General features: G+C 54.4%; 2 protein-coding genes and 1 long non-coding RNA gene across 12 annotated transcripts in view; 2 read left to right on the top strand and 1 right to left on the bottom strand.

The window, feature by feature from the left end:
* Positions 1–324: 324 nt before the first annotated feature.
* On the top strand, positions 325–17,447 carry DENND4B (DENN domain containing 4B). 9 transcript variants are annotated; one of them, XM_063813308.1, is made up of 29 exons: positions 866–1,143; positions 1,682–1,830; positions 2,566–2,905; positions 3,831–4,083; positions 4,336–4,405; positions 4,605–4,774; positions 4,848–5,092; positions 5,521–5,587; positions 5,672–5,730; positions 5,913–6,057; positions 6,355–6,530; positions 6,705–6,805; positions 7,157–7,372; positions 7,916–8,061; positions 9,101–9,240; positions 9,350–9,476; positions 10,216–10,422; positions 10,776–10,904; positions 11,998–12,196; positions 12,654–12,821; positions 13,085–13,473; positions 13,637–13,759; positions 13,926–14,095; positions 14,179–14,314; positions 14,516–14,752; positions 15,888–16,005; positions 16,095–16,260; positions 16,349–16,413; positions 16,510–17,447. In XM_063813308.1, the coding sequence occupies exons 2-29, from the start codon at positions 1,821–1,823 to the stop codon at positions 16,653–16,655; spliced, it is 4,518 nt and encodes a 1,505-aa protein (XP_063669378.1). In that variant the 5' UTR covers positions 866–1,143; positions 1,682–1,820; the 3' UTR covers positions 16,656–17,447. The 9 variants fall into 9 exon arrangements, 8 of the variants coding, with proteins under 8 accessions (XP_016783084.2, XP_063669378.1, XP_009430673.2 ...); XM_016927595.3 differs by lacking the exons at positions 866–1,143; positions 1,682–1,830 and adding an exon at positions 325–672; XR_010158121.1 differs by having other exon boundaries at positions 868–1,830; positions 15,888–15,929.
* On the bottom strand, positions 12,121–23,401 carry LOC104002856 (uncharacterized). Of its 2 annotated transcripts, none has more exons than XR_675286.4 (4): positions 22,958–23,401; positions 20,475–20,672; positions 18,177–18,312; positions 12,121–12,207 (listed from the first exon to the last, which is right to left on the bottom strand). It is a non-coding gene; the product is annotated as an uncharacterized LOC104002856 (long non-coding RNA). The 2 variants fall into 2 exon arrangements; XR_001709731.3 differs by having other exon boundaries at positions 12,131–12,220.
* Positions 23,394–23,679, top strand: part of GATAD2B (GATA zinc finger domain containing 2B) — a 118,209-nt gene continuing 117,923 nt past the window's right edge. The window contains exon 1 of the mRNA XM_063813376.1: positions 23,394–23,627. The gene's annotated coding sequence lies outside the window, so the exon portion shown is untranslated. The remainder of the gene's footprint in view (positions 23,628–23,679) is intronic.

The raw sequence follows: 23,679 nt of genomic DNA on the forward strand, positions 1-23,679 counted from the left end.
GTGCCCTAAACCTGGAAGTAGGGGGAGCCACCTGGGTCCCCGTAGACTAGACCTTCGGGACTTCACCTGCGCCCACATCATGCTTGACACATCTGACTGCAGGACCCAGGCGGGAAGGGAGCGCGCCGCGGACCTCTGGGTCGCCTGGGGTCAGTGTCCTGAGGCACGGGCTGGATGGTGGGAAGCTACCTGGGTGCAGGGGGCCCTCCCAGCCGCCAGGGGTCGGGCTGCAGGCGGCTGGGCTTTGGGCAGACGCTTGCCAGGGTCACGGCCGCCGGCCGAGGAGGAGGGGTGGGGGTAGCGGCGGCGCCCGCGGCCCGGAGCGGGGGTTGGGGGAGTAGAGAAAGCGGGGCGCGCGGAGGAACGCTGGGTCCCCGGCGCCGCGGGAGCTGGGAGGGCCGAGCCGGCCGAGCGAGCAGCGCGGCAGCACAGTCCCCGCGTGGCGCAGCGCGGCGGGGACGCGGGGACCGCCCGGATCTCCTTCCACTGCGCCCCGCGCTCTGCTGTCCTCGGCCGCCTCTTCTTCCTTCACTCACTGCCCGGGCGGGAGCGGCGCCCAAGTCGGGTGCGCCATGTCTGGGGCCGGGTAGCCCCGCCGCCCGCCGGCCCGCCAGCTCGCCCTCCGAGCCACCCGCCAGCGGGCCGGCCGGCCGGGAAGCGCGGGACAGGCAGGTAGGGGCTGGACCGGGCTGGGCGGCAGGCGGGGACGGGCAGGAGGGAGCGCGGGCGGCAGGCGGGGTGGGGGATGGCCCCCAGCTGCTGTCCCTCACTGCACATCTGGTTCCGGTTCCTCTCTCCTGGGGAAGTGAAAGTGGAGGGGAGGGCACCTCCCGCAATTAGCTCGCCGTGCCCGGCCTCCTGCACCCCCTTCTGCTCCCGTGGGTGCCGGAGTCGGAGCCGCCCTCCCTCCCGCTTGGGTCACGCGGCGGCCGGCGCTGCTGCCGTCACGTCCTCGGCCGCCGGCGCGCCTGCTTCTCTGCCCTCCTGCTCCTTCCTCAGCCTCCTCCCCCTCGGCGCGCCCTCTGCCCCAACCCGAACTTCCCGTCACCCGGCACGCGGGCGTGGGGACCCGGAGTGGGCCCTGTGCCCGTTGTCTTCCCTAGGGAGAAAGGGCTGCTTTCTGCAGGACTCTTCCCTGGCTTGGTGAGGGGAGGCCCCGGTGCGCAGGTCCTGCGGATGGGTGCCACCCACTTGCCCCTCAGAAGGTCCCACCTAATGGCCTCTGCCTGCTGCCTTGGGCATAGGGCTCCCATTCGCCCTCAGTGGATGAGGGACAGGTCTGTGCCCCAGAATTAAATCAAGAGGCTGACGCTGACTCCTGGCTTTACCTCCCAGAAGTGGAGTCTAAATTTAGCTGGGGTTGGTGTGTGTATGTGTGTGCGTGTGTGTGTGTGTGTGTGTGTGTGTGTCCAGAGGCCAGGTGATGAAGAAAGCCAGCCTGGCTCTATGAGATTCCTTATTCCCTGTTCTCTGGGGAACAGCAGGAGGTTAGCAGGACTGCACATCCTGGAACCATTCTGAGCCTCCTCTGCCTTGCTCAGGATCCTATAGTCTGAGGTTCCAACTTGGCGTAATGCTGTGCTGGCACCTTCAATGGTAACCCCACCGCCACCGCCACCGCCACCACACACACCCATAGGCTGACTTCCTCTGAGTTGCAGCTTCCCCTCCACTGTTTCAGGAAGTAACCTCCCTTCCCCTCTGAAGCACCCCCCACGCTTCTGGGCCCCTGCTGCGAGCTACCCACCAGGCTTTTTCCCAGCTTCTGCACCCTGGGGCGCCTCAGGACCCTTGGGGCTCCTACTCCCCGGGGTTGGGCCATGGAGGCAGGTGAGAACTAGGCTGTTGTGGGCCTGTTTCTGTCTCTGGGCTCCATGGTGGAGGGTGTGGGATGGCCGGGACTTGTCTCCCACAACTGCTTTGGATCTAACGAGCTACCTAAGGATCCTGGAGGTGTGAGAACACTGGATTTTGGGCCAGATTGGTGGAGTTAAGCTAGGAGAAAGGACACTTGGGTTCGTTGAAAAGACTTAAAGCTTGGGTTTTGTGGGCTTTCTCAGAAACCCGTGGGGTCCTCTTAAAAACCTAGGAGTGGGCTCTTTAAGAACATTGGCAGGATCACAAGGTTCTTATGGTGTCATAACTAGAGTAGGAAGGTCAGAAACCCTTGAAAAGACTGTAAGGTTGGTATGATGTCATGGCCAGCATGAATGATGTCATGGAAGGCTATTACAAAAAAGATTGTGATCTCTGTGATGTTATAACTGGTGAGCCTTTAAAAGGGACACATGGACAATGTGAATGTCATAGCTCAGGTTAGCTGTGTGTGGTGGAGTTTAGGTTCTTTGAGGGGAGTGCCAGGACCATTAAGTGGGAGGGATCTGGTCTCTTTAAGAAGCTGTGGTGGGCAGTGATGTCACAGGGGGAAGAGTTCAGGATTGGCCAACCCCTTATCCTGCCTTTCTTTGGAAGGACTAGGAAGAGGAGGGGAGCAAGAGGGTACCCTGGTTGCCATGGCATCCCCAGCCTTCCTTGCTTCATCTCTCTCCCACTTGACCATTCCAGATGCAGTGAGTGAGGGGGGGGCCATGGCGGAGGAGCGGCCCCCCCGGCTGGTGGATTACTTCGTGGTAGCTGGGCTTGCAGGGAACGGAGCACCCATCCCTGAGGAAACGTGGGTTCCTGAACCCAGTGGGCCCCTGCGCCCTCCCCGGCCAGCTGAGCCCATCACAGATGTGGCAGTCATCGCTAGGGCACTGGGAGAGGAAGTGCCCCAGGGCTACACATGCATCCAGGCTTCTGCTGGGGGCCACCCCTTGGAACTCAGTGCTGGGCTTCTGGGTGGAACTCAACCCGTCATCTGCTACCGCAGGGGCCGTGACAAGCCCCCCCTCGTTGAGCTGGGGTGTGTGCCCCTACCCATGCTGGCACCAGGGGAGGCTGGGAGGGACTCCAGTGAGACAGGGAGAGGTAGGACTATGGAACAAGGGAAGGGCAATGGGGATGGGAGCCTGGTGGGCCAGGGGCCAGGAAGGAAGGACTGAAGTTGTATGTATTTAGTCCTTACAGATGCGATTTCATGTGCTAGTGCCGCTCCTTGCTAGCTCTGAGAGCTTAGGCAGGTTTTTGAGCTCCTCTGGGCCTGTTTTCCTCATCTGTCAAATGGGGAAAATAATTCATCCTCATAGGATGGTCGAGATTAAATGAGATAACCCATGTGACAGACTTAACAGAGTCAGTCAGTGGTAGCTTGTATTACTTTTTTTTTTTTTTTTTTTTTTTTTAGACAGAGTCTCTCTCTGTCACTCAGGCTGGAGTGCAGTGGTGTGATCTTGGCTCACTGCAACCTTCGCCTCCTGGGTTCAGGCAATTCTCCTGCCTCAGCTTCCTGAGTAGCTGAGACTATAGGCATGTGCCACCACGTCCAGCTAATTTTTGAATTTTTAGTAGAGATGGGGTTTGACCATGTTGGCCAGGCTGGTCCTGAACCCCTGACCTCAGGTGATCCACCTGCCTTGGCCTCCCAAAGTGCTGGGATTATAGGCATGAGCCACCGTGCCCAGCTGACTCTTAGTGTTTATTAATGAGTATGAGAGCCATAGAAGGCATGCAGGATTGTTGCTGACCACGAAATAAGGCCAAAGGCCAAAGAAAGGGCACAGGATTCTGGAGGGCAGAGTTCAGCAAGAAGAGGTGGGCCCTAGTGTTAGAGTTTGACAAGGCTGTGGGTACAAGGCAAGTTCAGGGGATTAGATAGGCAGATCTGGCAGGATTGGGTCTTTGTCCTCTACCCTGATCTCTCAACATCTATCTTTGCTCTCTGTGCTAAGGGTGTTGTATGAGGGGAAGGAACGTCCCAAGCCTGGCTTCCAAGTGCTTGACACGACACCCTACAGCCACTCAGCAAACCTGGCCCCTCCAGGCCCCGGGCACCCCCGCACCTACCTCACTTACCGGCGGGCAGCAGAGGGGGCAGGGCTGCATGCCCTGGGCATCACTGACCTCTGCCTGGTGCTGCCCAGTAAGGGCGAGGGCACTCCTCATACTTACTGCCGGCTGCCCCGCAACCTCAACCCTGGCATGGTGAGTGGGGCCAAGAGCTGACACCTGGTCCTCTTGGTGTAAGAGTGGGTGTGGACACTGGGAACAAAGGGCATCCCAGGACCAAGGCTCTGACCACAGGGGTGAGTCCAGAGGGGTAACTCTGGTCTTGGGGCACTGGGATTAATGGGAGCTTTAAAGACAAAAGAACATTTAGGGGTGGTAGAGAGAAAGTGGACCCCAGAAACCTTTGTTAGCTATGTATCTGCTTGTCTCTTGCCATTTCTGGGGTAGTGGGGCCCAGCAGTGTACCTGTGCTATAAGGTGGGCCTGGCGAAGGCCAACACGCTGGTGTACGAGGCAGGTGAGTGGCCCCTTTATCCCTCCAATCCTGTGACCCTACATCCCTTTGCCCTGGTGCCTCTTGGCAGGCACCTTAAGTGTCCCCAGAGTTTACTTTCTTTTTGCTACTCGGGCCTTCTCTGGGATCCCTTGGTTCATTTCCCTTGGAGTCTGATGGACCCTGCTCCTTTTGGGTACCCCCAACTATGCTGGGGGTGCAGAGCTGCTGGGCCGCTACCCGGAGGAGGACAATGAGGCGTTCCCGCTGCCCGAGTCAGTGCCCGTCTTCTGCCTGCCCATGGGGGCCACTATCGAGTGCTGGCCTGCCCAGACCAAGTACCCCGTGCCCGTCTTCTCCACCTTTGTGCTCACGGGTGCAGCTGGTGATAAGGTGGGTGTGTGGAGTGTGGCAAGGGGTCCAGGCTATGCAGGGCCTGCCTGACTACCCTTCTGCCCCCTGCCAGGTGTATGGTGCCGCCCTGCAGTTCTACGAGGCGTTCCCAAGGGCCAGGCTATCAGAGCGACAGGCACGGGCACTGGGCCTGCTGAGCGCCGTGGAGCGGGGTCGGGCACTGGGGGGCAGAGCTGTGCGCAGCCGGCGTGCCATCGCTGTGCTGTCCCGCTGGCCTGCCTTCCCTGCCTTCCGCGCCTTCCTCACCTTCCTTTACCGCTACTCTGTCTCAGGCCCCCACCGCCTACCCTTGGAAGCGTGAGCATGGCTCCTCTGCCATTGGGAAGGGGTTAGGAAGGGATAAGGGGGCCAGGAGAGATGGGAGAGATTCAGATGTGGGTGGGGGGAGGGCTGGGCACAGGGTAAGGGACAGGGCTGCAGTGTGTGGTTATACAGTTTATCCACTGTAAAAACGCCACGGGCTGAGGAGGGGAGCAGGGCCTGAAATCCAGTCTAAACTTGCTAGTTAGGTCCTGGCAAAGGGCTGTGTATGCCCAGGGAGGATTTCTTTTCTGATCTGCACAAATTATATGCATAATGGAGGCTCTGTTGGCTGATAACAGGTCTCAAAGTGGGGTTCAGGAAGGAATAAGGTTCTTGAGAACAAGTGAAAGAGCTGAGAAAATGTGGAGGGAGGACAGGGATGGACGGGGGAGTATGCTCTGACCTGTTTCTCTGTCCCCCAGGCACATCTCCCACTTCATTCACAACGTTCCCTTCCCTTCCCCACAGAGACCCCGCATCCTAGTGCAGGTGAGAGCTGAGGCAGGGGCCGGGCTGATGGAAGGAGGGGAGTTGGCATCATTACCCTGAGCCGTGGCTCTTCTTCCCTCCCAGATGTCTCCCTATGACAACTTGCTCCTCTGTCAGCCTGTATCCTCACCCCTGCCCCTCAGGTATGTGCTCAGATTGTGGGGAGGGGAGCTTTAATGACCAAGGACATGGTAGGTGCTGGGCAGGTGGGTGCAGCTGTTGAGGTTTATGCAGGCTGGGTCCAGGTGCTGGCTGTGCCTGGCATCTGGGGAAGGGTCCCCAGGGTATCCTGGTGACCCTTTCCCCACCTCGGCATTGCCTGCAGTGGTGCCAGCTTCCTGCAGCTGCTGCAGAGCCTGGGCCCTGAGCTGGCTATCACACTGCTGCTGGCTGTGCTCACAGAGCACAAGCTGCTAGTCCACTCGCTGCGGCCAGACCTGCTCACCAGCGTCTGTGAGGCCCTCGTCTCGGTGAGTGCCGCCCCGCCTGGCCCATCTTCCCCAGAACCATGGTTCTTTCTGGTGCCCCTATCCCTGCCTGGACTCTTCCCTTTTCCTTCCTTGTGGAGGATCCTCAGCCCCTTTCCCTGGGCACAGCCTGCAGGAACACATAGCTTCCATCAGGAGCTCTTCTCTAGAGCCTACTTCCAACAGCCTCTCTCAACAGGCATCAACTCCCCAAGGCCAATGCCCTCTCTTTCTCTCTCCTGTGCCTCCCACTGCTGCCTCAACCCCCTGTTCACTGGTTCTCACTGCCTGGTGCTTCAGATGATCTTCCCACTGCACTGGCAGTGCCCCTACATTCCTCTGTGCCCGCTGGTGCTGGCAGATGTGCTGAGTGCCCCAGTGCCCTTCATTGTGGGTATCCACTCCAGCTACTTTGATCTGCATGACCCGCCTGCTGATGTCATCTGTGTAGACCTTGATACCAACACACTCTTCCAGTAAGAGGCTGGGTCTCATTTGGGGGCTGCAGGGTGGTGGGCAGGAATGGGCTAGTGTGTGGCGTGCTACGGGCTCAAAAAGAGCTTCAGGCACAAAGTGAGGGAGGCTGGCAAGGAGCCCCATCACCCTATCCCAGAGCCTCGCCACTCTTTCCCCTTATGCTTTTCTCACAGGACTGAGGAAAAGAAGCTCCTCTCCCCTCGGACCCTGCCCCGCAGACCCTACAAGGTTCTGCTGGCCACACTGACAAACCTGTACCAGCAGCTGGACCAGAGTGAGAAGCCTGGGTGGGGAGGGAGGCTGGGAACTGTCATTGCCCTCAAACCTCCAGTTTGCAGAGGTCTGTGGGGAGCTAGACATTTCTTAAGGAGGTGAGTGAAGTTAGGATTGCATTTGGTGGAACTGAGGGAGATTCCAATTCCAACTGAAGCTAGAAGGAAGGGCAGACAGTATTCCTGAACATGTGGGAAATATCAAGCTTGAACCTGTTAGTTGAAGGTAATACTTTAGTTGCTACTGGTGCAAGGTCTGCCAGAGGCTGGAGGTGGAGATGGAGGCATGAGAGCAGAGTTGAGGGTAACACTATGGGAGCCAGCCCTGACTCTTAGGCTGCCCTGGCCTCCAGCATACACTGGACCTGAGGAGGAAGCATCCCTGGAGTTCCTACTGACAGACTACGAGGCAGTGTGTGGCCGCAGGGCCCGGCTGGAGCGCGAAGTCCAAGGAGCCTTCCTCCGCTTCATGGCCTGTCTGCTCAAGGGCTACCGGGTCTTCCTGCGCCCACTCACCCAGGCCCCCTCCGAGGGAGCTCGTGATGTTGACAACCTTTTCTTCCTGCAGGGTATAGAGGGCCTGTCTCTGCTTGGAGATGGTATCATGGGAGGAGGTGGCGAGGGGCTGGGCTCTGTCAGAAAGGCGGAGGGGACTGGGAGCCACTCCATTGTTTATTCCTTCACTAGGCAAATGTTTTTATGGGCACCCGCTTTGAGACATTTAACTCTTCTGGTCTTGGGGGGAATCAGGGTACAAAGATGAAACCAGCTGTGGTCCTGCCCTCTGGAGCCCCAGGCTTGGGGTAGCCACAGTAATCCCTGTAGTGAGCAGCCCCCACGGGCAAAGCTCTGTGCAGGGAACCTGCCCTTGGAGACCCCCCCCAGTCTGAGGCAGTGGGTACAGGCAGACAAAGGGAGGGATTCTCTAGGGCCATTGTGCTGGGGGTGCTGAGCTGGTCAGCTTGGTATTAGGGTAGTTGTGCCAGAGGGTCCAAGAGATTATGGCTTTGGGGCTGAGTGGGCAGGGAGCCAAGAAGAGATTCAAAAAAGCTATGGCTGTGGTGGAGAGCCCTGGTCACACCCCTCCTCTGCCCCATTCTCATACCCCTCAGGCTTCCTCAAATCCCGGGAACGCTCCAGCCACAAACTTTACTCTCAGCTGCTGCACACACAGATGTTCTCACAGTTCATTGAGGAGTGCTCTTTTGGCTCTGCTCGCCATGCTGCCCTTGAATTCTTTGACTCTTGTGTTGAAAAGGTATCATCCCTTCTCTATGTGCTCATTGGCCTCTGCTGTCTCCCTCATTGTCTCTGTTGCCCCAAGGCCATTTTAGACGGAATCGGGCATGTTCAGGGTGGTATGGCTGTAGACCCCAGGGCCATTTTATTTTATTTATTTATTTATTTTAATTTTTAATTTTTTTTAAAGTTTTCTTTTTTTTCTTTTCTTTTTTTTTTTTTTGAAACGAAGTCTTGCTCTGTCGCCCAGGCTGGAGTGCAGGGGCGTGATCTCGGCTCACTACAAGCTCTGCCTCCCGGGTTCACGCCATTCTCCTGCCTCAGCCTCCCAAGTAGCTGGGACTACAGGCGCCCGCCACCACGCCTGGCTAATTTTTTGTATTTTTAGTAGAGATGGGGTTTCACTGTGTTAGCCAGGATGGTCTTGATCTCCTGACCTCGTGATCCACCTGCCTCGGCCTCCCAATGTGCTGGGATTACAAGCGTGAGCCACCGTGCCCGGCTTTTTTTTTTTTGAGATAGTTTTGCTCTGTCTCCCAGGCTGGAGTGCAGTGGCGCGATATCGGCTCACTGCAACCTCCACCTCCCAGGTTCAAGTGATTCTCCTGCCTCAGTCTCCTGAGTAGCTGGGATTACAGGTGTGCACCAATATGCCTGGCTAATTTTTGTATTTTTAGTAGAGACAGGGTTTCACCATGTTGGCCAGGCTGGTCTCGAACTCCTGGCCTCAAGTAATCCGCCCACCTCGGCCTCCCAAAGTGCTGGGATTACAGGCGTGAGCCACTGTGTCTGGCCCCCAGGGCCATTGTAAACACAACTCTATATCTTAACTGTGACTGGGATGGCACTCCTGGAGTTATACAGTGCACAACCTGTGCAGCCACACACAGCTGGCCCCGTACATGTAATGTACTGTCCTCCTGTTCCTGACGCCATCTTCCCAGGCTGTGTCTCTTTCCCTGTGGATGAGCTTTCCTGGGAGATGCCATCGTCTAGACACCCTGGCTCTGCTCCATGCCCACCATCTCAACACTTGCTCTCTTAAAATCCTTCTCCAGGTCCACCCAGAGCAGGAGAAGCCTGAGCCGACACCCTTAGTGGAGCTAGAGGAGCTGTCAGGAAGTGAGCTCACTGTCTTTATCACACCTCCCGAGGAGCCTCCCTTACCAGAGGGCAGTGAATCCACTCCCCAGTACTGGTGAGAGTCTCTTGGCCTTCACGTGTTCCAGGGCCCCATAGACTGGTCCAGTCCAACTCGCTTCGCCCTGTGCTGACTGCCCCGATGTTGCTTCTCTCTGCCCCTCCAGCTATGATGGATTCCCAGAGCTACGGGCTGAGTTGTTTGAGTCTCTTCAAGAGCAACCTGGGGCCCTGCCTGTGCCAGGCCCTTCCCGTAGCGCCCCCAGCAGTCCTGCTCCTCGCCGTACCAAACAGGTAAGCAGTGGGTGGACCGCACTGAGGGACCCGGATCAGGCTGAAGGCTGCTGCTGCTTCAGTTTCCTCATCTACAAAATGGGTATAACAATAATACTTAACCCATGAGGTTGTTAGGAGTTTAAATGTGCTTGGCACATAAGCAACCCTGTATAAACATTAGTTGCTATTATCACTGTCATTATCATCATCATCATCACCTCCGTCTTCTGAGCACTCTGGGAATCCAGGGGCTGGCCATGTCTTCTAGGGCACCTGCCCATGCTCAAGGGCCAGCCTCTCTGCACGGGGCTCCAGGCAGGGCTGCAGCCTGTGAAGTACAGCATCCCTTCTCCTCCTTAGAGCACAGACCCTTCCTCAGAGAAGGTGCTACCTCTTCCCACACCACTTTAGGGTCTGTCCTGGTGGCTCATGCCTTTAATCCCAGCATTTTGGGAGGCTGAGGCAGGCAGATCACTTGCGCCCAGGAGTTTGTGACTAGCCTGGGCAATGTGGCAAAACCTTGTCTTTACAAAAAGTACAAAACAATCAGTCAGTCTTGGTGGTGCATCCCAGCTACTTGAGACTGAGGTGGGAGAATCGCTTGAGCCCAGGAGGCCGAGTCTGCAGTGAGCCAAGATTGCGCCACTGCACTCCAGCCTGGGTGACAGAGCGAGACCGTCATAAATAAATAAATAAATAGATAAGTAAGAAAGACCTGGCATTGTACTCACCCTGATGTGTCCCCTGTCCTACCTAGGAGATGAAAGTTGCACAGCGGATGGCACAGAAGTCAGCAGCTGTGCCTGAGCTGTGGGCCCAGTGCCTGCTGGGGCACTGCTATGGGCTGTGGTTCCTGTGTCTGCCTGCCTATGTGCGGTCGGCACCCTCCCGAGTGCAGGCACTGCACACAGCCTACCATGTGCTGCGCCAGATGGAGAGCGGCAAGGTGGTGCTCCCTGATGAGGTAGGCAATATATGTGACCATGCTCACACCCAGGCCCAGTGAGCCTTGTGCAGCCGGAGAGGGCTGTGAGAGGGAAACTTGGTGGAGACTAAGGAAAGAAGTTGCAGAGCCCCAGAGCTGGGCAGATTATCTATAAACATTCGTCGAGTGAATAAGCATGTTCAGGGTTTAGCAGTGGAGACTGTAGGGTGGCAGGGTCAGCAGAAAGGGTGGGTGGCTCTGAGGTAGCCCCAGGACCTGCCAGGGGCCAGTGATGTCTGTGAGAATTGGGGAGGCTGGAAGAGGGTGCTTGCTGAGACTTTGGTTTTGGTTGAGAGTGAGTCTCCCATTGTCCTGTGCCTCTCCTGGCCCAGGTGTGTTACCGGGTACTGATGCAGCTCTGCTCACACTATGGGCAGCCTGTGCTGTCTGTGCGGGTCATGCTGGAGATGCGTCAGGCAGGCATTGTGCCCAACACCATCACCTATGGCTACTACAATAAGGTACCTACTTTGGGGTGAGGGGTGGGATGGCAGCTGTGCCAGGGTGTGTGAGGGGAGGCTGCTGCTGCTCCCCTCGCTCCTTGGAGATTGGGCTGGTACTGTTTGCCTAGGTCCTGGAACCACTGTCATCCACATTGCACTCCTGTGGTGCCTTAGCACCTACAGTTTCTCAGACAAGGCTGCTTTGATTCCCACTCATGACAGCCCTGCCTACAACTAATAGTTTAGCCGCTAAGCCAGGCACGGGTCCATACACATCACACATTTTACATCATTTTATCTTCACGACAGCCCTATGAGGTGGGATGATCATTATCCCCATCTTATAGAAGAGGAGATGAGGTTGTAGAGAGTTAGTAACTCGTCCAAGGTCCTGCAGCAAAGAAGTTAAGGAGTGAGAATATGGGCACAGGGCTGGGTGCAGTGGCTCATGCCTGTAATCTCAGCACTTTGGGAGGCTGAGGCAGGCAGATCACCTGAGATCAGGAGTTCGAGACCAGCCTGGCCAACATGGTGAAACCCTGTCTCTATTAAAAATACAGAAATTAGCTTGGTGTGGTGGTGGGTGCCTGTAGTCCCAGCTACTTGGGAGGCTGAGGCAAGAGAATCACTTGAACCCGGGAGGCGGAGGTTGCAGTGAGCCAAGATTGCGCCACTGCGCTCCAGCCTGGGCGACAGAGCAAGACTCTGTCTCGAAAAAAAGAAAAAAGAATATGGGCAGAGGCATATCCATATCTCCCGAATTCAGGCCCTTAGCCATGATACTAAACTGCCTCCTGTTTTTTAGATGAGGAGACTAATGACCAAATAAATGAAATTATTTCTTCAGAGCCATATATTTTATATTTCTAAGCAGCAAGGTCTGGGTACAAATTTTCTCCACTGCCTCTGGCTTCTTCTAGGCCCCTTGGGAGGCAGCTGCTGCCTACTGTCTCTTCTGGGCTCTTGTTCCTGGCTGAGCCATTGGCCGGACAGTCCTAGACAGGATGTCTGCAGGGGAAGGGCGGTCCCTGGGGCTCCAGGACAGGGAGTGGGTATGAGGCAGGGTTAGGGTGTCGAGGTAGGCCATCCTGATGGGCACTGTGCTTGGTAGGCTGTGTTGGAAAGCAAGTGGCCGTCTGGCACACCAGGTGGGCGTCTGCACTGGGCCAAGCTCCGGAATGTTGTCCTGGGGGCTGCTCAGTTCCGCCAGCCCTTGAGAGAACGGCAACAGCAGCAGCAGCAGCAACAGCAGCAGCAGCAGCAGCAGGAGCAGGTGTCAGCACATCAAGAGGCAGGCAGCTCCCAGGCAGGTGGGTAGGGCCTGGTGAGACAGGCTTGGGGATGGAGTAGCTGGGCTCAGGCAGGGAAAGGCATAGAGAGTTGGGGCTGGTCTAATGGTTGGCATTGGGTTTCTGGGGATTGATAAATTACACTTGACTGGTAACAAAAGGGATAAAAAAATTAGCTGGGCGTGGTGGCGCGCACCTGTAGTCCCAGCTACTTGGGAGACTGAGGCAGGAGAATCACTTGAACCCAGGAGGCAGAGGTTGCAGTGAGCTGAGATGGCGCCACTGCACTCCACCTAGCTACAGAGCAAGACTCCATCTCAAAAAACAAAACAAAACAAACAAACAAACAAACACAAAAGGGATAAAGTTTTGTCTGGGAGGAACCCTGCAAACCCTGGTCCATCTAAGGAGCTCTATTTTGGAACAGGGGACTGGGTTCCTAGCCGGCCTCCTCTAAACCCCTTCTCGTCTTTTACAGATCCCTATTTGGAGCGCCCTTCCCCTACTCGCCCTCTTCAGCGCCAGACTACTTGGGCTGGGCGAAGTCTGAGAGACCCAGCCTCACCCCCTGGACGCCTGGTGAAGAGTGGTAGCCTGGGCAGTGCCCGAGGGGCACAGCCCACTGTGGAGGCCGGTGTGGCCCACAGTGAGTGCCCTTGTCTGGCTCCCTCACTCCCCCAGTCAGCTTTCCTAACCACTTGCTAGTGAGGTGGGGAAGACCAGAAACAGAGTGGAGGGCGGCCCTCTGTGGTGGGTGCTGTAGATTCTGAGGGAATCTCGCCCAGAATATCATCATGGTGGGGGTGGTGGCACCAGAGTTTGTGCAGCCAGGAATTGTGTTTATTCAGGAAAGGGGAAGCTGGTGCAGAGGCTGGGGTCCATCTTCCCTCATTCTTTTCTGTGCTGCAGTGATAGAGGCCTTGGGGGTCCTGGAACCCCGGGGATCACCTGTGCCCTGGCACGATGGAAGTCTCTCAGACCTGAGCCTGACAGGGGAGGAGCCGCTCCCTGGAGGCAGCCCAGGGGGCTCAGGCTCAGCCCTGAGTGCCCAGTCCACTGAGGCCCTGGAAGGGCTAAGTGGGCGGGGACCCAAGGCTGGTGGGCGACAGGATGAGGCAGGCACCCCCCGACGAGGGCTGGGTGCCCGCCTCCAACAGCTGCTCACTCCTTCCCGCCACTCCCCTGCCTCCCGCATTCCCCAACCTGAGCTGCCTCCTGACCTGCCTCCCCCAGCCCGCCGCAGCCCCATGGACAGTCTTCTGCACCCCCGGGAGCGCCCTGGATCCACTGCCTCCGAGGTAGCCAGCGAAGGAGGGTCCAGACGCCTTAGCATTAGTGGGCTTGGGGAGGGGCTACGACTGGAAGAATGCTCAAAAAGGGGGCTCTGAGGGGTGCTTGAAACACATATCCTGGGTGGAAGAGCATGGGGTTGGCTGACCATGGTTTCTCATGTCATGGTAGAGCTCAGCCTCTCTGGGCAGTGAGTGGGACCTCTCAGAATCTTCTCTCAGCAACCTGAGTCTTCGCCGTTCCTCAGAGCGCCTCAGTGACACCCCTGGATCCTTCCAGTCACCTTCCCTGGAAGTGAGGATAACCCCTCCCACACAGATGTGCTTGAACACACATAGCACACACTCACCCTGTCCAAGGCAGGAGATGGGGAGGAGGTGGGAGGGGCTGGGGAAGGGGCATGGGCTCCAGAGTGCTGGCGGCCAGACAGGACCTACTTCCCGACTCTCCCTGCCCACAGATTCTGCTGTCCAGCTGCTCCCTGTGCCGTGCCTGTGATTCGCTGGTGTATGATGAGGAAATCATGGCTGGCTGGGCACCTGATGACTCTAACCTCAACACAACCTGCCCCTTCTGCGCCTGCCCCTTTGTGCCCCTGCTCAGTGTCCAGACCCTTGATTCCCGGCCCAGGTGCCCAAGGCAGGGCAAGTGCTGTGGGTGGGAATAGGGAGGTGAAGGTCCAAAAGCTGACCCCTGCTGCTATCCCCCTGCAGTGTCCCCAGCCCCAAGTCTGCTGGTGCCAGTGGCAGCAAAGATGCTCCTGTCCCTGGTGGTCCTGGCCCTGTGCTCAGTGACCGCAGGCTCTGCCTTGCTCTGGATGAGCCCCAGCTCTGCAACGGGCACATGGGGGTAAGGGCTGGGCCAAAGGGGCATGAGGAACGGGAATGTTGCCCTGTTTGGGGCCTGTGGGGTGCCAGGGAGAGATGGTCACATCTCTTGCCCTTGAGGGCAAGGGGCATCCCAGAAGCTGTTGGATGTGGTGGCTCAGTGGGAGGCAAGGCTCTGGGGATGTACATGCCCTCTACTGCCCTCCCCCTTTGTGCCTGATAGGGAGCCTCCCGGCGGGTTGAGAGTGGGGCATGGGCATACCTGAGCCCCCTGGTGCTGCGTAAGGAGCTGGAGTCGCTGGTAGAGAACGAGGGCAGTGAGGTGCTGGCGTTGCCTGAACTGCCCTCTGCCCACCCCATCATCTTCTGGAACCTTTTGTGGTATTTCCAACGGCTACGCCTGCCCAGTATTCTACCAGGCCTGGTGCTGGCCTCCTGTGATGGGCCTTCGCACTCCCAGGTCAGTGCCCCCATGTGACCCCTGTTTCCTAAGTGCCTCCCTCATCTCTCAGCCGTTTGTCCACTGTGTCCTTGGCACTGTAGAAAGAGCATAGACTGGCCAGGCGCGGTGGCTCATGCCTGTAATCCCAGCACTTTGGGAGGCCGAGGCGGGCGAATCACCTGAGGTCAGGAGTTCGAGACCAGCCTGACCAACAGGGAGAAACCCTGTCTCTACTAAAAATACAAAAAAAATTAGCCAGGCTTGGTGGTGCATGCCTGTAATCCCAGCTACTCGGGAGGCTGAGGTGGGAGAATTGCTTGAACCTGGGAGGCGGAGGTTGTGGTGAGCCGAGATCGCGCCATTGCCCTCCAGCCTGGGCAACAAGAGCAAAACTCTGTCTCAAGAAAAATAAAAAAGAGCATAGACTGGCTGGGTGTGGTGGCTCACGCCTGTAATCCCAGCATTTTGGGAGGCCAAGGTGGGCGGATCATGAGGTCAGGAGATCGAGACCATCGTGGCTAACACGGTGAAACCCCGTGTTACTAAAAATACAAAAAATTTGCCTGGCATGGTGGCGGGCGCCTGTAGTCCCAGCTACTCGGGAGGCTGAGGCAGGAGAATGGCGTGAACCCAGGAGGCGAAGCTTGCAGTGAGCTGAGATTGCGCCACTGCACTCCAGCCTGGATGACAGAGCGAGACTCTGTCTCAAAAAAAAAAAAAAGAAAGAGCATAGACTTTGGAGTCTGCTGCACCTGGTTCGGATCCTTGCCGTTTCACTTTACCACTCTGAGCCTCAATTTGGTCATCTGTAAAATGGCATAAGCACCTATCTCACTGGGCTGGTGTGTGGACAACCTTGTGTTGAGCCTGGTACCTAAACAAATGATTCATTCATATTTGTCTATTCGTTCCACCAGTATTGAGTGCTTTTTATGTTCCAGGCACGGTTTTAGGCACTAGGTATGTAGCAGATTACAAAACAGTCCCTGCTCTCAAGAGCTTACATTCTCGTGGGGGATAAGAATTCCTTTCCCACTTCTCTTTGGCTGTGTCCTGTAATGGCCCTCTGTCTCTTTGGCATCACCTGTCCGTTTCTTGTCCTCTGCCTCCCATTCTTTGAGCCTAACTGTCTCCACTATCTTGGCTCCCCCAGGCCCCATCTCCTTGGCTAACCCCTGATCCAGCCTCTGTTCAGGTACGGCTGCTGTGGGATGTACTGACCCCTGACCCCAATAGCTGCCCACCTCTCTATGTGCTCTGGAGGGTCCACAGTGAGTCTGGTATTTGGCCTGGGTGGGGAGGGTGGGTCCCATACCCAGAGGGCTCAGTGATTCTGGTGGCCTTCTTTCCTTTCATCCAGGCCAGATCCCCCAGCGGGTGGTATGGCCAGGCCCTGTACCTGCATCCCTTAGTTTGGCACTGTTGGAGTCAGTGCTGCGCCATGTTGGACTCAATGAAGTGCACAAGGCTGTGGGGCTCCTGCTGGAAACTCTAGGGCCCCCACCCACTGGCCTGCACCTGCAGAGGTATGGTGCTACCATCTGGGTGATCCCTGGTCTGTCCGGGGCTCCACACCCCTTTTCTCTCGCTCATACACTTCTGCCTCCACTAAAGGGGAATCTACCGTGAGATATTATTCCTGACAATGGCTGCTCTGGGCAAGGACCACGTGGACATAGGTGAGATTGCAGGCAAGGGGCTGAGGAGTTTAGGGATCTGGGGCCAGGTGTGGGAGGCTGCGGTCCTAACACGTTGACTTCCACCTTCTTCCCTAGTGGCCTTCGATAAGAAGTACAAGTCTGCCTTTAACAAGCTGGCCAGCAGCATGGGCAAGGAGGAGCTGAGGCACCGGCGGGCGCAGATGCCCACTCCCAAGGCCATTGACTGCCGAAAATGTTTTGGAGCACCTCCAGAATGCTAGAGACCTTAAGCTTCCCTCTCCAGCCTGGGGTGGGGAAGTGAGGAAGAAGGGATTCTAGAGTTAAACTGCTTCCCTGTTGCCTTCATGGAGTTGGGAACAGGCTGGGAAGGATGCCCAGTCAAAGGCTCCAAGCGAGGACAACAGGAAGAGGGATCCACTGTTACCAAAAGTCCTGATTCCCCCATCACCAACCTACCCAGTTTGTTCGTGCTGATGTTGGGGGAGATCTGGGGGGAGTTGGTACAGCTCTGTTCTTCCCTTGTCCTATACCGGGAACTCCCCTCCAGGGTAGCCACAGATCTGCATTGCCCTGGTCATTTTAGAAGTTTTTGTTTTAAAAAACAACTGGAAAGATGCAGAGCTACTGAGCCTTTGCCCTGAATGGGAGGTAGGGATGTCATTCTCCACCAATAATGGTCCCTCTTCCCTGACGTTGCTTAAGGAGCCCAAGGCTCTCCATGCCTTTCTACCTGTTTGTATTTTATTTTAAGTTATTTATTCTGGAGCCACAGCCCCCTTGCTTATGAGGTTCTTATGGAGAGTGAGAAAGGGAAGGGAAATAGGGCACCATGGTCCGGTGGTTTGTAGTTCCTTCAAAGTCAGGCACTGGGAGCTAGAGGAGTCTCAAGCTCCCCTTAGGAAGAACTGGTGCCCCCTCCAGTCCTAATTTTTCTTGCCCGCCCCGCCTTGGGGAATGCCTCACCCACCCAGGTCCTGACCTGTGCAATAAGGATTGTTCCCTGCGAAGTTTTGTTGGATGTAAATATAGTAAAAGCTGCTTCTGTCTTTTTCCTTCGGCCTCCTGTTCCCTGGGTCTGGGGTAATGCGGGGATACCTTTCATTTTCCCCAGGCTATACATCTGCTTTTCTACCTTCCCATCCTTTATAGTGTTCAGGCATACCCTGCTTCCCCTGACCATGTCTGGTACCGGCTCCTTGAGGCACAGGGAGTTCTCAGAGCAGGAGAAGGGTGAATCTGGTGCTGGCTATGGTGGTGCCAGTCCATGTGGCACTTCCGGCCCTCCCACACAATCACCCCCTTGTCCCTCATCTGTACCCCACACAAAGGCTCCATTCTCTGGGGACCCTGAGCTCATCTCTGCCTTATTTCCTCTCTTCCACCTTCCCCCACCAACCTTCTCCAGTACCTCCACAGGGATGACAATCATCTCCCCAGTAGTTGGTATTGGCAGCCCTCATGCACCCTGGCAGTCATCCTAGGCTGCCTGAGTTGCTGTAGCTGCAGGCACTATTCCTCCAACCAGGGTCTCAGCCTGGCAACAGCACCAGGAAGGCAGGGGCAAAGATTAAGGGACTTGCTGCATGTGGACATCAGGAAAACATGCATCATTTTCCTTATCCCTTTGGTCCACTTAAGAGCTTTTTTTTTTCTTGTATAATGAAATAAACACAGGAAATGACCCCTAAAAGAGCGGCAAACCAATTACCAAAGGGAATTAGCCAACAAAACAAATGCCTTGGGGAAGGAGAGCAGGCTTATCAATGGAGGGAATAACTTACGAGAGCACATTTCTGGGGGGTGACCACTGGATGGAGAGTGAGGTACTACTTCTGGATGCTGAGTCTTTCAAGCCAGAGGACCATTTCCTATCCTGTCTTGAGCATGTTAGGATGCTTTTTCACTGTCCTAGAGGAGCTGCACAGAAGAGAACCAAGGGGCTCAGGAAATGCCATTTATTTGTCTTACTAGGAGATGCTTTCTTCAGAGGGAAAATTCTCACGCCACCCCAGTTTCTCATCAGACTGCAGTCCCCAGAATAAACCTCTCCCTGTTTCATCCCCCAAAGACCTTTTCAAGGGAGGACCTGGCCTTTTAAAATGAAGTTTCTGTTGAGTGCAGTGAGCTCAGCACTGCACTGAACTATAGAGAGAATTTCAGGGCTCAGTCCCTACCATAATGGAGCATACAGTCTTACTGGTATGGAGGGCCCCTTTGTTCACAAACAATAACAATAATGAACTCTCTCTCCCAGCTTATGCTTCTCACTTTTGGGCCTCCTACAGACTTGCAGTCAGATGGAAGAACTACAGAATTCTTTAACCATAAGAATATCTAGGCTGGGCACAGTGGTTAACACCTGTAATCCCAACACTTTGGGGGCCAAGGCGGGCAGATCACTTCAGGCCAGGAATTTGAGATCAGCCTGGCCAACATGGCGAAACCCCATCTCTACTAAAAATACAAAAATTAGCCGGGCGTGGTGGCTTATGCCTGTAATCCCAGCTACTCAGGAGGCTGAGGCTTGCTTGAACCCAGGAAGTGGAGGTTGCCATGAGCCAAGATCATGCCACTGCACTCTAGCCTGGGTGACAGAGCGAGACCCTGTCTTAGAAAAAAAAAAAACAAAAATCTGGGAATTTTAATAGCAAAGTATTCAACATGATATCTGACACATCTGTGTGTCCTATGGCCTAGGGAGCTGTATGAGAGGAAGGATATGCCCAAGTTATCTGGCCCATTTTCTCTTCCCAGGCTTTGGAGTGTATAGGCTCAAGTATAAAAAATTTGGGCTGGGCGCGGTGGCTCACGCCTGTAATCCCAGCACTTTGGGAGGCCGAGGTGGGCAGATCACGAGGTCAGGAGATTGAGACCAACCTGGCTGACACAGTGAAACCCCGTCTCTCCTAAACACACACACACACACAAATTAGCTGGGCGTGGTGGCACCCGCCTGTAGTCCCAGCTAATTGGGAGGCTGAGGCAGGAGAATCGCTTGAACCCCAGAGGCAGAGGTTGCAGTGAGCCGAGATTGCACCATTGCACTCCAACTTGGGTGACAGTGAGACTCCGTCTCAAAAAAAAAAAAAAAAAAAAAGGTCGGCTGGGGCCAGGTGCAGTGGCTCATTCCTGTAGTATCAGCACTTTGGGAGGCCGAGGAGGGTGGATTACTTGAGGCCAGGAGTTCGAGACCAGCCTGGCCAACATGGTGAAACCCCATCCCTATTCAAAATACAAAAAATTATGGCTGGGCATGGTGGCCCACGCCTGTAATCCCAGGGGAGGCCAAGGGAGGCGGATCATGAGGTCAGGAGTTCAAGACCAGCCTGGCCAACATAGTGAAACCCCAACTCTACTAAAAATACAAAGATTAGGCAAGTGTGGTGGCACGTGCCTGTAATCCCAGTTACTTGGGGTGCTGAGGCAGGAGAATCGCTTGAACCCAGGAGGCAGAGGTTGCAGTGAGCCAAGACTATGCTGAGACTACGCCATTGTACTCCAGCCTGGGTGACAGAGTGATACTCCGTCTCAAAAAAATAAAAAAAATACAAAAAATTAGATGGGTGTGGTGGCGGGGGCCTATAATCCCAGCTACTCAGGAGGCTGAGGCATGAGAATTGCTTGAACTTGGAAGGTGGAGTTTGCAGTGAGCTGAGATCACTCCACTCCACTCCAGCCTGGGTGAGAGAGAGAGAGAGACTCCGTCTCAAAAAAAAAAAAAAAAAAAATTTGGCTGGATGTGAGGGCTCACGCCTATAATCCCAGCACTTGTAATCCAGCACTTGGGGAGGCTGAGGCAGGCACACTGCTTGACTTCAGGAAGTCGAGATCAGCCTGGGCTAAATGATGACAAAACCCCATCTGTCTCCATAAATTTTTTAAAAATTGAGGAAAATATTGTGCCTGCCATTTAATAATTTTATGATGTCATACAAGTTACTTTACTGCTGTGCCTCAGTTCTTCCTCATCTGCATACTCGGGGTCATTTAAAGATTAACTATATAATCCATAGCTTCAGAAAGGGAACAAACAGGTAGAGCCTGCATTGGGCACAGGTCATGTCCACTACAGTACTGACCTCATGTACTTGTCTTCCTTAAAGCTCGATCATTCCAGATTGAAAGTCCCCCTCCATGGCCTAAATTTTGGTCTTGTTGAAAAGTATTTTCTCGGGTCTTACTTTTATCTTCCTTGGGCTGGTATATACTACCATGTTTTTCAAATCTCCTCAAAGCCCTCGAAGGGTGGCATTTCAGACAGCAAATAATGCAATGGACTGATAATGGACAAAGAAGTAGGTTAGGGAAAGATGAATGTACCCTCAAAGAGGGCAATGACTTTGTCTAATTCACTGCTATATCCTGAGCACATGGATGAGTGCCTGATAACCTAATAGGGGCTCTATCATGTGTGTTCAATGACTGAAAGGAGTCTGAAAGCGTTAAAATATTGCAGTTAGTAGAGAAATAATTTTCAGTACAGTATAAGACCAGTACCATGGGTAGAATACCAACAGAAGCTGAATTTAGAGGTAAGAGAGTGAAATTGTTGAAAAAGCAAGGAAAGTTCTCAAAATAGTTACTATATATTATGTTGAATGCTTTAACTGTATTCTTGACAGTGCCCTGAGTATGTTGAAGGTATTATTTTGTAATTCTCATAATTACCTGGTGAGCTGGGTACTCTTATTCCCATTTTATAGATGGGGAAACTAGGGGATAGAGAATAGAGATAAGTAACTTTCAGCCAAATCACACAACTGGTAAGAGGGAGAGCCAAGATCCAAACTCAGGCAGTCTGACTCTTGAGACCATATGCTTTACCTGGACACCATACTAGCATAAAAACAAGTTTTAATCTATTTAAAATAAGAATTAGGCCAGGTGTGGTGGCTCACACCTGTAAATCCCAGCACTTTGGGAGGCCAAAGCGGGTAGATCACTTGAGGTCAGGAGTTTGATACCAGCCTGGCCAACATCTCTACTAAAAATACAAAATTTAGCTGGGTGTGGTGGCGGGCACCTGTAATCCCAGCTACTCAGGAGGCTGAGGCAGGAGAATTGCTTGAACCCAGGAGGCAGAGGTTGTAGTGAGCCGAGATTGCGCCACTGCACTTTAGCCTGGGCAATAGAGGGAGACTCTGTCTCAAAAAAAAAAAAAAAAAAAAAAAAAAAGTTGAATGCTGCTTGCAGTGATGTACACCTGTAGTCCCAGCTATTTGGGAGGCTGAAGTGGGAGGATCTCTTTTTTTTTTTTTTTTTTTTTTGAGACAGAGTCTCGCTCTGTCGCCCAGGCTGGAATGCAGTGGCAAGATCTTGGCTCACTGCAAACTCCACCTCCCGGGTTCACGCCATTCTCCTGCCTCAGCCTCCCGAGTAGCTGGGACTACAGGCGCCCGCCACAACGACCGGCTACTTTTTTGTATTTTTAGTAGAGACGGGGTTTCACTGTGTTAGCCAGGATGGTCTCGATCTCCTGACCTCGTGATCTACCCGCCTCGGCCTCCCGAAGTGCTGGGATTACAGGCCTGAGCCACCGCGCCCGGCCGGGAGGATCTCTTGAGCCCAGGAGTTTCAGAGCAGCCTGGGTAACATAGCAAGACCTCATCGCTAATTTAAAAAATAAATAAAGTGGGGGCTGCGGTGGGCGCGGTTGTTCACGCCTGTAATCCCACCACTTTGGGACGCCAAGGCGGGTGAATCACTTGAGGCCAGGAATTTATGAGACCAGCCTGGGAAACATAGTGAAACCCTGTCTTTACCAAAAATACAAAAATCAGCCGGGCGTGGTCACGTGCGCCTGTAATGCCAGCTACTTGGGAGGCTGAGGTGGAAAGATGGCTTGAGCCTGGGTGGTGGAGATTGCAGGCAGCTGAGATCACGCCACTGCACTCCAGCCTGGGCGACAGAGGGAGACTGTCTCAAAGAAAAAAAAGAAAAAAAAAATGGGTGCGTGTGTGTTTGTGTAGGATCTACCTACGGCTTTAAGTTGCCATGTCCTCCATTATACTTTCATTTCCATTGCACAGCATGACTTTTAAATAATTTGAAAAACATGTTCAAATACCTGTGGAGGCTGGCGTGGTGGCTCACACACCTGTAATCCCAGCACTTTGGGAGACTGAGGCAGGAGGATCACCTGAGGTCAGGAGTTCGAGACAAGCCTGGCCAACATGGCTAAACTCCGTCTCTACTAAAAACACAAAAATTAGCCGCGCGCCTGTAATCCCAGCTACTCGGGAGGCTGTTGAGGCAGGAGGATCGTTTGAACCTGGGGGGCGGAGGTTGCAGGAACTGAGATTGTACCACTGCACTCCAGCCTGGGAGACACAGTGAGAAAACAACAATAACAAAATGCCTGTGGAACCAGTTGTTTCTGGGTTTAAACCACTGCTTAGTCACTAACTAGCGGTCTGACCTTTGGCAAGTTACTTAACCTCTCTGAGCCTTAGTTTCCTCATCTACTTGGGTTCAAATTTCAGCTCTACCACTTAACGTGTAACTGGACAAATTTTTTGATCCTAATTTTCCTCATTTGTAAAGTAGGGATAACAGTACCTACCTCACAGTCATGAGGAATAAATACTTCATGTAAAGTTCTTAGCACAGAGCCTGACACAGTCTCTTTCCGAAAACGTTAACTACTATCATAACCTTAACACCCGGACTCTGTTACTTGGTCCCTATCCTCAAGGTGCTCCAGAAACGCTCGCTGAGTTTAGGCGGGCCTAACTGCTCCGTGGAAGCAGGGAGGCCAGCAAAAGGAGCTGGCCCTTGAGTTGATTAGGTGGAATCGGGCGGGGTGGGAGGCTGTTTCCTGGCTGAGAACCTAACCAGACCAGGAGTTCCCAAGAGAAGGAGCTGCGAGGGCTCTGCACACCGTAATTCCTCAGCAACTTGGCTAGCTGCTTTTTTTTTTTTTTTTTTCCTGCTGTCGTGGTTTAGTCACGACAGCACCAAGCGGAGGTACGATGAACACCAGGAAGCTCAAAGCCTTTGGCAGACGGAGACAGGCCACACCCCAAAAAGACGGCAAGGCTCAAGCGCCTAAAGCTAGTTCTATCGTGAAATTTCCTAGAGTCTGTCGCGACGAAACACCGCCCACCGCAGACCCCATCGCCGTTCGCCAGTCTCCATCTTTAGAATTGAAAGAATGAGAGATGGCCAAAGGGGAATCCCGGTTTGGAGAGACTGAGGTACGGCGGCTGCCTGGGGACCAAAACGTCTCTAAGGTAAAGTTGCAGCCTGAAGCGATTTTTTGACCCCCGACACTTAATGGGCTGT

The sequence above is a fragment of the Pan troglodytes genome, chromosome 1 (assembly GCF_028858775.2).
Source record: "Pan troglodytes isolate AG18354 chromosome 1, NHGRI_mPanTro3-v2.0_pri, whole genome shotgun sequence".
NCBI lineage: Eukaryota > Metazoa > Chordata > Mammalia > Primates > Hominidae > Pan > Pan troglodytes.